At 37.0% G+C, this 13,079-nt stretch overlaps 1 protein-coding gene across 2 annotated transcripts in view; it reads right to left on the minus strand.

The window, feature by feature from the left end:
- The window catches only part of CUNH12orf4 (chromosome unknown C12orf4 homolog), a 52,832-nt gene that overhangs the window by 32,779 nt on the left and 6,974 nt on the right, over positions 1 to 13,079 (minus strand). For both annotated transcript variants that reach the window (XM_008704880.2, XM_008704879.2), the window contains exons 4-6: positions 6,373 to 6,554; positions 1,417 to 1,516; positions 1,191 to 1,312 (exon numbers count right to left, since the gene is read on the minus strand). In XM_008704880.2, coding sequence (XP_008703102.1) covers positions 1,191 to 1,312; positions 1,417 to 1,516; positions 6,373 to 6,554 — 404 coding nt within the window. The remainder of the gene's footprint in view (positions 1 to 1,190; positions 1,313 to 1,416; positions 1,517 to 6,372; positions 6,555 to 13,079) is intronic.

A 13,079-nucleotide genomic window follows, 5' to 3' on the forward strand; every position in this document is an offset into this window, starting at 1 on the left:
ACTCATGACGCCGGGATCACGCCCTGAGCCGAAGGCAGACGCTTAACCGCTGTGCCACCCAGGCGCCCCCAGATGTTACCCAATTTCTAATCATAAAAAATTGTTTAAATATTTCTAAGGTGTTGTCTTGGGGAAAATAAGGCAAACAAAAGATTGTAATATTTGGATAAGAGGTGATATAGATATCAGGGAAATAGCTAAATGATAATTCATCCATCTGCCTATTTGTCTACCCATCCTATAAATATTTATTGAGCATGTCTTATGTGCCAATGCGAAGAGGTAGACACTTGGCAAGGATCTGGGTGTAACAGGAGAAAAAACAGACATAACTTTTGTCTTCAAGGCAAGACTAGCAGGCGAGACTGACATTACACAAATAAAATGCTATTTCTAAATGTTTGGAGCAGATACCAGGCAACTGCTGGAAACAGGATTATTATACTGTACTAAGTACATTTCCAGTTGAAGATGCTTTAAGATTTGAAAGAAAGAAATTCTCAAACAAATGAGTATACAGCCAGGAAATAACATAAGCACTGTCAAGCTCTAGGACAATATATGAAATACAATGCATTCAGGCCATCAGGTACTGTACAAGTTATGAATTACAGAAGTCCTTTATACTCCTTTTCTTTTTTTTTATTAAGTTCAATTAGCCAACATATAGCACATCATTAGTTTTTGATGTAGTGTTCAATGATTCGTTAGCTGTGTATACCCTCCTCTTCTACCTTGTACATGCTTCTGTGACTGCACATATCATTCTACATAGTATTGTTTTATGTATAGGTCAGTTTCTCTAGAATATAAGCTCCACATGCATATTCTTTGTTTTCTGCTTAGAGAGTACTTGGCATTTAAGATGCTTAACCAATGCTTATTGCACTGAACAGAAACCAATTTAAAACAAACAAGAGATTGTACTTGTGATATTTAGATATACACACCTAAGAGATTTATAGCTAAGTTCTAGGGGGGTAAATCACTATTTTAAGCCAACCAATTAACCCCCTCCCAAATAATCCACACAAATTCAGATAACATCAAGGTGTTAGAAGTATAAAATTATCTCGAACTATCATTGGTAACTTAAAAATAGCTACAACTAAAAGCTTCAATTTTACAATACATATAAACTCTTACTAACAATGAACTTTCATCTAATAAGAAAAATAGATGATTAATACCTGAGGGAGCTGTTGTTAGGGTTTTTTAGGTCTTGATGAAGTTTTATCACCCATTCCTGATATTCTTGCTTTTGGATGGCAGTTGACTGTTTTAATTCATTTGACCATTTATTTTCTAAGTCCTCAAAAGAGAGAGTACACCAACTGGTTATTCATTTATTTATTTTACAAACATAAGTGAAAGAAAATATAATTGCATATCTAAAAATCATTGTACTTTACTTACTTGCTGGGATTCAAAATGCTGAGCAGCCAGTGAATTTACATCTTGATCTGTCAGTGATTTTCCCAATTCCTGCATCACTTTTTCCATTTCAATACCTTGTCTAAAACATAAACGAGCAGATCAGATATATTCATGATATATTTAAGGGGTATAGCCACTCCAGATTCATTGAACAATCTCTATGAAGTGAAAATAATTTTTTTTTTTAAATAGGAAGATGTCCAGGAATGGCAACTGTAATATACCTGGAAAACACTTTGAAGCTCTGGAAATGGGGATGTGAGAATAATGATAATGTCCTATAACGCATCACTTGTACAGCTAAATCTTGATCTAAATTTAACGTATAAGTGAAAGCAGTCAAAATCTAGGCGATCTTTCAATTTCCATGACTAACGTTTGAAACTAGACTCCTTTCTTATCTGCAGATTTCTTCAAAGAAGATACTCTGCAACTCCAGCTTTAATACATTTTCTACTTAAATGCACAGGAGTTACAATGACTTCAAGCTATGACAGGTAGCTTACAGTATCGCCTGAAGCTGTCAATTAGGTTCTAAGAATCAAACTGGTATTGAGTCACAAAGTTCTCTTTGCAGAGGAACGTAAGATACATCCTAAAGATATGTTTTAGTCTTACCTTCTTCATTTGCGCAGAAATTAAACATGATTTTCCCACAGGAAAAAACCAATCATTGGTGTTAGAAATTCAAATACCAGTTCTTTATGGGAGAGATGGGCTATGACAAGAAGGCCCGAGGGAGCCTTCTGCAGTGCTGGAGATATTCCATTTCTTGAGTTGAGTGATGGTTACATGGGAGTGCTTATTTTATAAAAACTTATTGAATTGTACACCTACAGCTTGTTGTCTTTTCTGTATATTTTAATAAATATGTTCTTAAAATTTTTCAAATTAAAAAATTATCTTCTAATATAAATGTATTAAAAGAGTTTGTTCTAAAACATATTTCAAACAAATGAGAAAAGAATGAAATAAAGACATAAATGAAAAGGATTTTACTATCACTCTAATTAATTTAACTGCTCTTAAAAAAGAATTTATACTTACTTATAACAACTGATTAAGACATTTATATCTACGTGATAAATAAAACTCATTTATATGTTATACATTTATACATTTCTATATTTACCTCCTAGTATTAAATATTCAGTACCATTTAGTCCTCACTTAATTTTAATGCAGGTGACCCCATTAACTTTTTAGAACTATGGGGTCCAGGTGTTTACGAGTAAAATGTTTAATTAAAGCAGAAATAATTGCAACACAATTATAAATACAAACTTTGATATAAATAGATTAATATTTTACATTACGCATGTTCCCTCTAGTGGATAAAAAGTATCATTGCCATTTTTAAGTTTTAAAGATTCAATATCTTTAAATATCAACAAATGAATATCTTTAAATATTCGTATTTTAAATCTGGTTTGCTAACAGCAGCAAATTATCAGTGAGGGAAAAAAGACTAATAAATAATTCAACAAAAGAAATTGCACGGACATTTATTTCATCCTAAATGTGTCAGAAATGCAAGAGCTGATGATACAGTTAATGATACAATATATATTTTCTCGGATTAAGATCAAAGGACATTTTATTATATTTCTAGTTCTATCTAACTAGATATTGGCTCAGTATGTCAGGTGTGACAATTCTAACAACCTGAACATTATCTTGAAGACACTTAGAAAAACCGATTATAACAGTCTGCTATAACAGAAAAAAATGATTATACTGTGCTAAGAAACTGTCTTTTAAAGATGTAAAGTAATTTCATATGGTTTCTCTCATCTATGGAACATAAGAACTAGGAAGATTGGTAGGAGAAGAAAGGGATAAAGAAAGGGGGGGTAATCAGAAGGGGGAATGAAGCGTGAGAGACTATGGACTCTGAGAAACAAACTGAGGGCCTCAGAGGGGAGGGGGGTGGGGGAATGGGATAGGCTGGTGATGGGTAGTAAGGAGGGCACATACTGCATGGTGCACTGGGTGTTATACGCAACTAATGAATCATCGAACTTTACATCAGAAACCAGGGATGTACTGTATGGTGACTAACATAATATAATAAAAAATATTATTATAATAAAAAAAAGAATTAAAATGAAAAGAGAAATAGGAAAATGTGTCATTTCTGCTCATGTATTAGGTAAATTAATTGGGTGAACATCCACAGCTATCAGTGAATTCCAACCTGCCTTAAGTTATACTGCTCATCTTTACAACAATTACCTACCTCAAGAGGAACCTAGCTGATTTTCCCCTTTCAAGCTAACAGTTTGGGTATGTGGAAAATAAACTACAAACTGTTATCAAAATAAATGTACTTAAATACTGTTTATGTTTACAAAGAAAAAAAAAGCAAAACCGCATCAAGAGATTCGGCCAAAGGACATTTCAAAAAATAACATAAACCCAAACAAACTCCTACTAAAAAACTCTTCCACAACAGAACAAAAAGTATGATGTACCAGTAAATGCAGATAATTAGTAAGTTAATGCAGCTTCCCAAAAGGTGAAGAATCATGTGGAATAGGAATCTTCTTCTGATTTAGAACACTATGGCCAGATATGGAAGGTTCTGTGAGGTGCAGTGAGTAGGTAGCACAGGGGGCCACATTCAGAGTACCTCACCAGCTAAATGAAAGTACTAGTCATGGCTACTGATATGGACTACAGCTAGCCGAGCTGGGAATTTATTAATATACCTAAATAGGCAGAATGAGGACAGTCCCAGATCCAAGAATAGATTCAGAATGAGCTGAAGGTTGGATCATTTGAAGCCTTGGTAGGAAAAATCAAATAAATGAAAGTTCAACAGAAAGTAATAAGTCTTAGTTAGTTATACTTCCATATATTTCTATAGATCTAACCTATATTTCGTTCTTATTCTAAATATATATTCATAGTTTTACTGGCTACATAATAAAGGACTAAAAAAAAATCAAATTTTTGTCTCCCTCAGGGACACAGCTTCAACTCTTTACCTGGTGGCAACTACCCATACTGCAGGTATCCCATCTAGAAAGGAATAAACTGCCTCAATACAGCTGATCAGCAAAGCTAAACCCATATGCAGTGACAAATGTCAAAATATCAGTTCTTTCTGACAGGGACTGTTCTAATATTTTACTACATAGGAAAACAAAAGGTTGAGAGGAGTAGAATTGTTACAAAAATGTACGAATCTGTGCAATACGGTAAAGTGCTGATCTGGTACACAGAAGAGTATTTCTCAGGAAAAAAATTACTAAATTCATTTGTTTATGATTTTTTGCATTTTAAACTTTCCTAACTATGACAACCCTCAAAATAACAGATTATTCTCATCTTGCTAGTCCCAACATTTTCTAATACAAAGCAAATGAGAACCAGGAGCAAATCAGTACATCATTTTAAATTTACTACTTTGGGAGAGACTATCGAGTCAGTCACAAACAATACATGTGATTTGGTCCTAATAGACTTACACAGTCAAAGAAATTTCACACCAGCCACTCAAAACATTATCTTAATGCCATGTATACCTAAAGAAGTGAATGTTTTTAAGGTAATAAATGTTATTAGATTCTGCTAGATTAAAATGGATTATTTAAAGATGCATATCCTGATTATTATTACATTTTATAGAATTGGTAGGAAGCAATCTGGAAAGTCATGTTTTAAAATAAATAATGCTAGCAATTTTTTACTTATTCTGGAGGAAAAAAGTGAATCACAGAAGCATTGTTTGTAATACTGTATGCAATGAATTAAAATCTAATTAAAATGTCTTGGAATAATACTAGTACTATCTTTTCCCTCATGTAAATAAACTTACAAAAATGAACTGCAAGAGACCATGAACTTAGCAACGGCAGGTATTAAATAGGTCCCGAATAGGGAGAGAGCATAGTACAGTGGTTAAGAGCTTTGGAGTGGAGCTATGACTTCAAGTTCCAGCTTGTCCTTAGACAAGTTATTTAACTTATTTAAGCCTCATTTTCCTCATCTGTAAAAGGAGGTAATAATAGTAGGATTGTGGTAAGAATCAATGAGATAGGGCATCTGTTATGGACTGCATGTTTGTGTCCCCCCAAATTTGTATGGTGAAACCCTAACCCCCAATGTGATGATATTTGGAGGTGGGGCGTTCAGAGGTCATTGGGTTTAGACGAAGTCATGAGGTTGGAGCCCTCATAATGGAATTAGTATCTAGAGTTCTCTCTCCAGAAGAGACGCATCAGGACCACACACCGAAGGAAGCACAGGGTAGCGTACATTGAGAAGGCACTGCCTATAAGCCAGGAGACAGGTCTTCCAGATACCAAATCTGCTGGCACCTTGATTTAAACTACCTAGCCTCCAGAACTGGGAGAAATAAATTTCTCTTGTTTAAGCCACGTAGTCTATGGTATTTTGTTATAGCAGCCTGAACAGGCTAAGAACATCATCTCAAGGGGCGCCTGGGTGGCGCAGTCGTTAAGCGTCTGCCTTTGGCTCAGGGTGTGATCCCGGCGTTATGGGATCGAGCCCCACATCAGGCTCCTCCGCTGTGAGCCTGCTTCTTCCTCTCCCACTCCCCTTGCTTGTGTTCTCTCTCTCACTGGCTGTCTCTCTCTCTGTCAACTAAATAAAATCTTAAAAAAAAAAAAAAAAAACATCATCTCAAGCACTTTGCACAGTGCCTAGAACTTAGATATGAAGATTAGAAATAATATATAAAGCCACCATAATTTATTCAGGTAAATCACCTGAGAAGTTTTATAAGCCTATGATGACTTCCTAGTTGAAATTATAGATCAAAACACACAAGAAAATTAATTTCCAATATTAGAGAACTTTTTCTATTTTATTCTTCAATTTTACAATCAAATGAAAACCAACCGTTCTGCAGCCATCATATCTGACAATGTGACACTTAACTATGATAGTGTAAGAAATTTGAAATACCTCTCTCGTAATTTTTTCAGCTCCACATCTCTTTCGCCAATCAGTTCTGAGATACTAACAAAGTAATTATGTTCCAAATTTAGGAGAGTTTCAGAGGCCGGAGAATGGATTAGGTCATGGTACACATCTGCAAAATCTTCATCCCAGCTGGGCTCTTCAGGCCTTGCATGCTCTAACGTGGTCTACAAGATGACACACAGACATTCTTAAATCATGATGCGGCATTTTCATTTACTATACTACTAGACAAGTACATAATTATGAATCCATTTTTGTACATCAGACGAGGATAGAGACCTTCTATTTACATATGTGTATATACAGTTATATAGGATTATTTGAGTGTACAAAAATATGGACAGATATAAGCTAAGTTAAAATATGAGTTACCCAGAGGCAGGGATGAGGAGGGGGTGCTAATGTGGAGGAAGGGACAGGAAGTGTCCATAATTGAAAAAAAAATTAAGGGTACTATGATCTCATTTCTGTAAAATAACACACACACACACACACACACACACACATATGCAAAGGGATGATCAACAAAATGCTAACTGTGGCTATTTCAGGAGAGTGGGATTTCTGATGACTTTTACTTTCTTTATATTATATTATAATAATTAGAAAAAAGGCTTCTCATTATTAAAAAATACATTGCTAAAAAAGGTTTTACAGGATATACATTTAGAGAATGAGGTTACATATGTACTCACACGTTTAGTGATGCAATGACCCTGAAAACCCAACTCATGTGTAGGATTTTACATCAGGATAAACCTACGCAATTTTCTTATTTTGACTTTTTCTAGTATTCTGCTTTCTTCTTAAAATGCTTTTAAGAATATGGACTCTTTTAAGGATATGCTTTTAAGAATATGAAAACAGTAGCTATCTAAATGATAAGGGACTGAGTAAACACTGATAAACAAGAAAAACAGAAACACAGAGAGAGGCAAAATGGGGATACCCTCAACACACAGATCCATCCAAGGAAGTATGCACATGTATCTATCTGGGGAGGTATGGAAGCCTGTCCCAAGGACCTCAGACATGTCAACACATCAGACAGACACAATGCTTTATAGGTGAGAAGACTGGTTTAGCAGTCCTTTGTCAAAGATTATACAATTTAATGGCAAAAGTGGAATGAACATAAAGAATTCAATGTTTTTTCCATTACTGATCTTTGTAGACAGATACCTATTAAAAAAGAACAATCTGAATTCTTCCCTTTTCTTACCAATGAAAATAGAAACTGTAATCGATGATGACATAACTCAGAGTAGTAATTTACCTAAAAATAAAACAAGTGGACATATCCTAGAAATCGGTATCTTGAAACCAGTCAATCAACAGGTAAACCTTTTCTCCTTGTTTTCTTTCACTTATACTTCAATCAATTGCCAGATCAGGAGGGAAGAGTTTAAGGTGACTAGCTGAATCTTGAACATGGAGTTCACCTGCTCTAATGCCTCTGAAAACTTGAAAGCACATTCTGATAACTGCTCTAGGAATTATCACCAGCCCATGTGACTTAAGCTCAGTTCAAAATTCACTTTGGGTTCAGGCTAAAACTTTGTAGGAAGGAACCTGTGAGAGATCATAGGGATCTGCTTGCCCATACATAGTACCAGATATTCATGAACCCCACTAACCAGATCAGCTAACTACAATAACTGGCAGCATCAATTTAAAACTTGGCCTAAAGCAAGCCTTACGAATAGGCAGAAACTACCAACGTGAGAAGCACTAAACAGAATTTTTCCTTAACCTAACTCAATGCCATTTCCTCAGGAGAGAGGATACTAGGACGGGAACTGTGACGGCTGAGGGGAATGAGGGCATTAAGTAAAGGCCTGCAGAGAGATAACTATTTTATGTCCAGGCCATTATTTCTCCACCTCCACCTTCCCACATAAAGCTTTGGCCCTGAGTTCACAGACTTCTTCTCATTTCACCTACCGTCATCAGCCTGGGTTACCTGGATGTCCATGTGGATAGCCCAATCTAGTGCCCTACTTCTTGCATCTCTGAACTTATCTTTATTAAGTCCTCTGCTCCCTCTCTATTCCCCATTCTGCGTCATCCCCAGGAACAGCTTAGCCTCTGAAATTGAAACATTCAGTCTCTGACTATAACCTCCAACCAAGATTCACATTCAATTATTCTCAGGCAATTGGTTCTTTAAATCATCAGGATCTCCACTGCATAGACCCATCTACTTTCTTATATTTTATCAGCCATTAGGTCCTGCCCAGCTTTGCTTTCTTCCCTAAGTAGTTTAGGAAATGGTCCAGCATTCAAACAGTCTTGCCAAAATCCTCAACCCCCTTGACTGATGTTCTTTCTCTTGCCCACCTAATAAAACTATAATATTATTCCTCTTCTCTATGCCTGCAGTCAGCTGTAGAACGCTGCCGCAGAAAAACTACAAAACCGTAAAGTATGGCGATACATTGGTGCTACGCTAACCCTTCTCTTCAGTGATGCCTGTCAATCTACCTGTTTCTGCTCAGTTCTCTCCTCAAACATCCACCTGTGTTATCAACTCCCCACCTCCTCTAAACACGTGGCCCGTCTTTATTTCCCAGATAAAGTAGAAGCACTTAGAAGAAAATGTCCTCAACTTCCTGCTCCTAAAGCAGTAACATTTTCAGAATCTATATCCATCCTTTTCTTCTTCCTTTCCGCCATAACAGATGAAATGTCCCTCCTCCCAGTCAAGATTAATTCTCTACTTGAGTTCTGGATTCTATCCCTTCTTCATCAATAGCATCGTAAACAAACCTCTGACTTTGTGTTTTCATTTTGCAAGAATCTCATCCTTCTTCGCTATGCAACCAAGCTTCTTGAGTTATCTATACTCATTCTATTTCCACACCCCCACACATGCTGAAAGTCACTGAAATCTAGTTTCAGCCCCACCAACCCATTAAAACTGATCTTGCCACAGACAAGATTACTTGATAAACCTAATGGATAGTTTTGAGTTTTTTCCTCATTTTATTTTCTCGACAGCATTTGACACTATGAACTATTCCCTCCTTGGCACCTCTTTTTTCTCAACTTTCATGAAACCATAATCTTCTGTCTTCTTTCTACTTCCTGGGCCAATTTCCCTCTTCCCTTTGCAGGTTCTTCCTCTGTTCATCCCTTAAGTGTTAGTGTGTTCATTTATTTGTATATTCATCCATCTTTTTTTTTTTTTTTTTGCCATCTACCTATCCCATCTATCCAACCCATACCAAAGCACTGTTATTTTCAGGCACTGGGCTAGGTACCAGAGCTATAATAGAGAGTACACTAAACATTTCCAGGTGGCTACCCATACAAGTAGGAGACACAGGCAAGTCAACAGACAATTATAATACAGGGTTTCATCAGGATTCTGTGCAGGGAGGTACTCTTTTCCTTCTACATAGTCATCCTGGGCAATTTCATTCATTCCATGACTTCAAAATTCATCTATGTATGAACGAGTCCCATACCCATGTCTCTAATGCAATCATCTTTCCTGAGTGCCAGGTGCACATAGCTAAGTGCTTATGAGACATCTCCACATGGGTGTCTCTTGTAGGCACTTCACATTTAATAGGTCTAAAACTGAAGCCATCATTTTTATGCCGTAACTTGCTTCTCAGGTGAAGGCAGCTCAAGTGAATGGAGCCACCATTCCACCATTACCTCAGTTGTCCAAGCCAGAAATCTGAGCCAAGTGATCTTTTATCTTTCGAGTCTCAGCTTAAATATTACCACCTTAGAGAAGAGTTCTCTAATCCTGTATAAATTAGGTTCTCCCAACCCACCTCTCCCTCTTCATGGCTCTCCATGGCAGCACCCTACTGATTTCCTTAATAACATTTTTTAAATGATAATTTATATACTTATTAACTGTCTTCTTCACTACCATTACATGGGAATAAGGACCAGATTTGTTATATTGATATATCCCCAATACCTAGTACAGGATCCACACACAGTATTTGCTGAATCAACAACTACATGAAAGGAAAGTCATCTTCTGTTTATCTCCACTACCACTATTCTAGACTAAGCTTTCACAATTTCTTCCCTAACTGTAACAGTCTTCTAACTTATTCCAATATTTCTCCCTTGCAGGATAAACTCTTCACACTAATGCAGTGAACTGATGTTCCTCGAAGTACAAATATGATGATCATCTTACTCCTCTGCTAAACTCTTTTAAAGCTGCTCATTACTTTTGGCATAAAGACAGAACTCAGGATGGCTTGCAACTCTCTTTCTTAGCCATTCTGAACCCTTTTTTAAAAATTATTACTATGTTATGTTAGCCACCATACAGTACATCATTAGCTTCTGATGTAGTGTTCCATGATTCACTGTTTTTCTAATGTCCCATGGGCTGGCTCTCTCACCTCCAGACCTTTATATTTATACCCTCTACCTAGGATATTATTTCTCTCCTCTCCCACCAAATACCTTCCATCTACCTATTTCCAACTAATCTTTCAGGTCTCAACTCAATTTCTCTTTGCTGTGGGAAGCTTTCTTGAAGTTCTCTAGACTAGAATAGGCATACCTGCTTTGTGCTCTCCTTGCACTGTCCCATACCATAGCACTTACCACATTCACTGCACTTAGTTTTATTTTAATTTTTATTTTTTTAAAGATTTTATTTACTTGAGAGAGACAGAGAGAGAGAGAGACAAAGAACATAAGTGCGGGGAGGGGCAGAGGGAGAGGGGGAAGCAAGCTCCCCAAGGAGCAGGGAGCCTCATGTGGGGCTCAATCCCAGGACCTGAGATCATGACCTGAGCCGAAGGCAGATGCTTAACCGCCTGAGCCACCTATGCGCACCCACTGCACTTAATTTTAAATATCTGTCTGCTGTCAGTCTGTAAACTCTATGAAGGTAAGAACTGTGTCTACTTTCTTTCTGCTTATCCCCAAGTACCTAACACAATATCTGATATCTGAGAGAAGTTCAGTACACATTTGATGAATGGATGAATACAAAGAGACTTGAGAAGGCAATACTGAAATGGAAGATAGGGCACCACCAAAAATAAATAGCCAATGTCACAATTTTGCCAACAGTTGGCTCCGTTTAACTTTCCTCATCTAGCAAAGCTTACTTCCCATTATTTTAAAAAATTAGTGCAATAATAAAGACACAGCAGTGATTAGGGAAAAAAACACATAAGGCTTTTAGAGCCTGAAAACAGAACAAGATGACACGCAATAGATCCTATGACAGTAGACAAGAAAAGGAAACACAGAAGAAAACATTATTACTCCACACAGTACGGATCACAGTCATACACACTTTAGTAGGCCATCAGAACCTTCTATACCAGGCAAGTACATCCGTTAAAGTACAGCTCTGCTATCAGGGGCAATGATCCTCCACAATGGAAATTCCTTATATAACAGCAGGATATTCAGTACGTCTCTGCAGTGATGGGACAGACAGTCCTTCCTTGTAGCCATGCCTCACTGTATCACCTAAACGTATAATCACTTATATTTATAATAATGAATATAATATAATATATTGAATGAATATAATAATGAATTATTATTCATTATTAGGTCCTCAAGAAGTTGGAACTGAATTTTATATACTGTGTTTAAGAAGGCAAAGAAATGTGTACCACAGTCTTTATTCAAAATTATTTTTAGGGGCACCTGGGTGGCTCAGTCGTTAGGCGTCTGCCTTCAGCTCAGGGCATGATCCCGGCATTCTGGGACCGAGCCCCGCATCAGGCTCCTCCGCTGGGAGCCTGCTTCTTCCTCTCCCACTCCCCCTGCTTGTGTTCCCTCTCTCGCTGGCTATCTCTCTCTCTCTCTCTCTGTCAAATAAATAAATAAAATCTTTTAAAAAAATAAAATAGAATAGAAATAAAAATTTTTTAAAGTTTATTTATTCTTGTCTAAAGTAATCTCTGCACCCAATGTGGGGCTGGAACTTATGACCCTGAGATCAGGAGCTGCACATTCCTCCTTCTGAGCCAGCCAGGCACCCTTGTACACAATTTTTAAAAGATCTTTGTCAAAAGGTGGTTAAGGCAAAAGTTTCATAATTTAAATATATTTGCATCTGAAATATCTAGTAAGTCCATTTATAGTAAATGGAGCTCATTCCTTCATAACCAAGGTAATCAGTATTACCGTAAACATTACACTATTTCACCTTTTTATGATGGCCCAGTTATTCTTCTCAGGTGACTGAAATACTGTTTACCCATATACTACAGCGATGCACTAGCCCCCTTCTGTCCTATCCTGTACTCCATTCTGCTTCCACTAGCACAGTCTGCTGCTCATCATACTTGGATTCTTCTAATCTCCATAAGGCTGCAGCTTCTAATCTCTGCTGGCCCTTTGGCGATCTGTAACAGTTTCCTTTCCTTTTTTTAAAATTATTATTATTATTATTATTATGTTATGTTAGTCACCATACAGCACATCATTAGCTTTTGATGTAGTGTTCCATGATTCATTGTTTGCATATAACACCCAGTGCTCATGCAATACGTGCCCTCTTTAATACCCTTCACCAGGCTAGCCCATCCCCCCACCCCCCTCCCCTCTAAAACCCTCAGTTTGTTTTCCATAGTCTTTCATGGTTCATCTCCCTCTCTGTTTCCCCCCCTTCATTTTCCCCTTCCTGCTCCTAACGATCTCCCTGCTATTCCTTATGTTCCCCAAATAAGTGAAACCAT

This window comes from Ursus maritimus, unplaced genomic scaffold (assembly GCF_017311325.1).
Source record: "Ursus maritimus isolate PB19 unplaced genomic scaffold, ASM1731132v1 scaffold_26, whole genome shotgun sequence".
Lineage (NCBI taxonomy): Eukaryota > Metazoa > Chordata > Mammalia > Carnivora > Ursidae > Ursus > Ursus maritimus.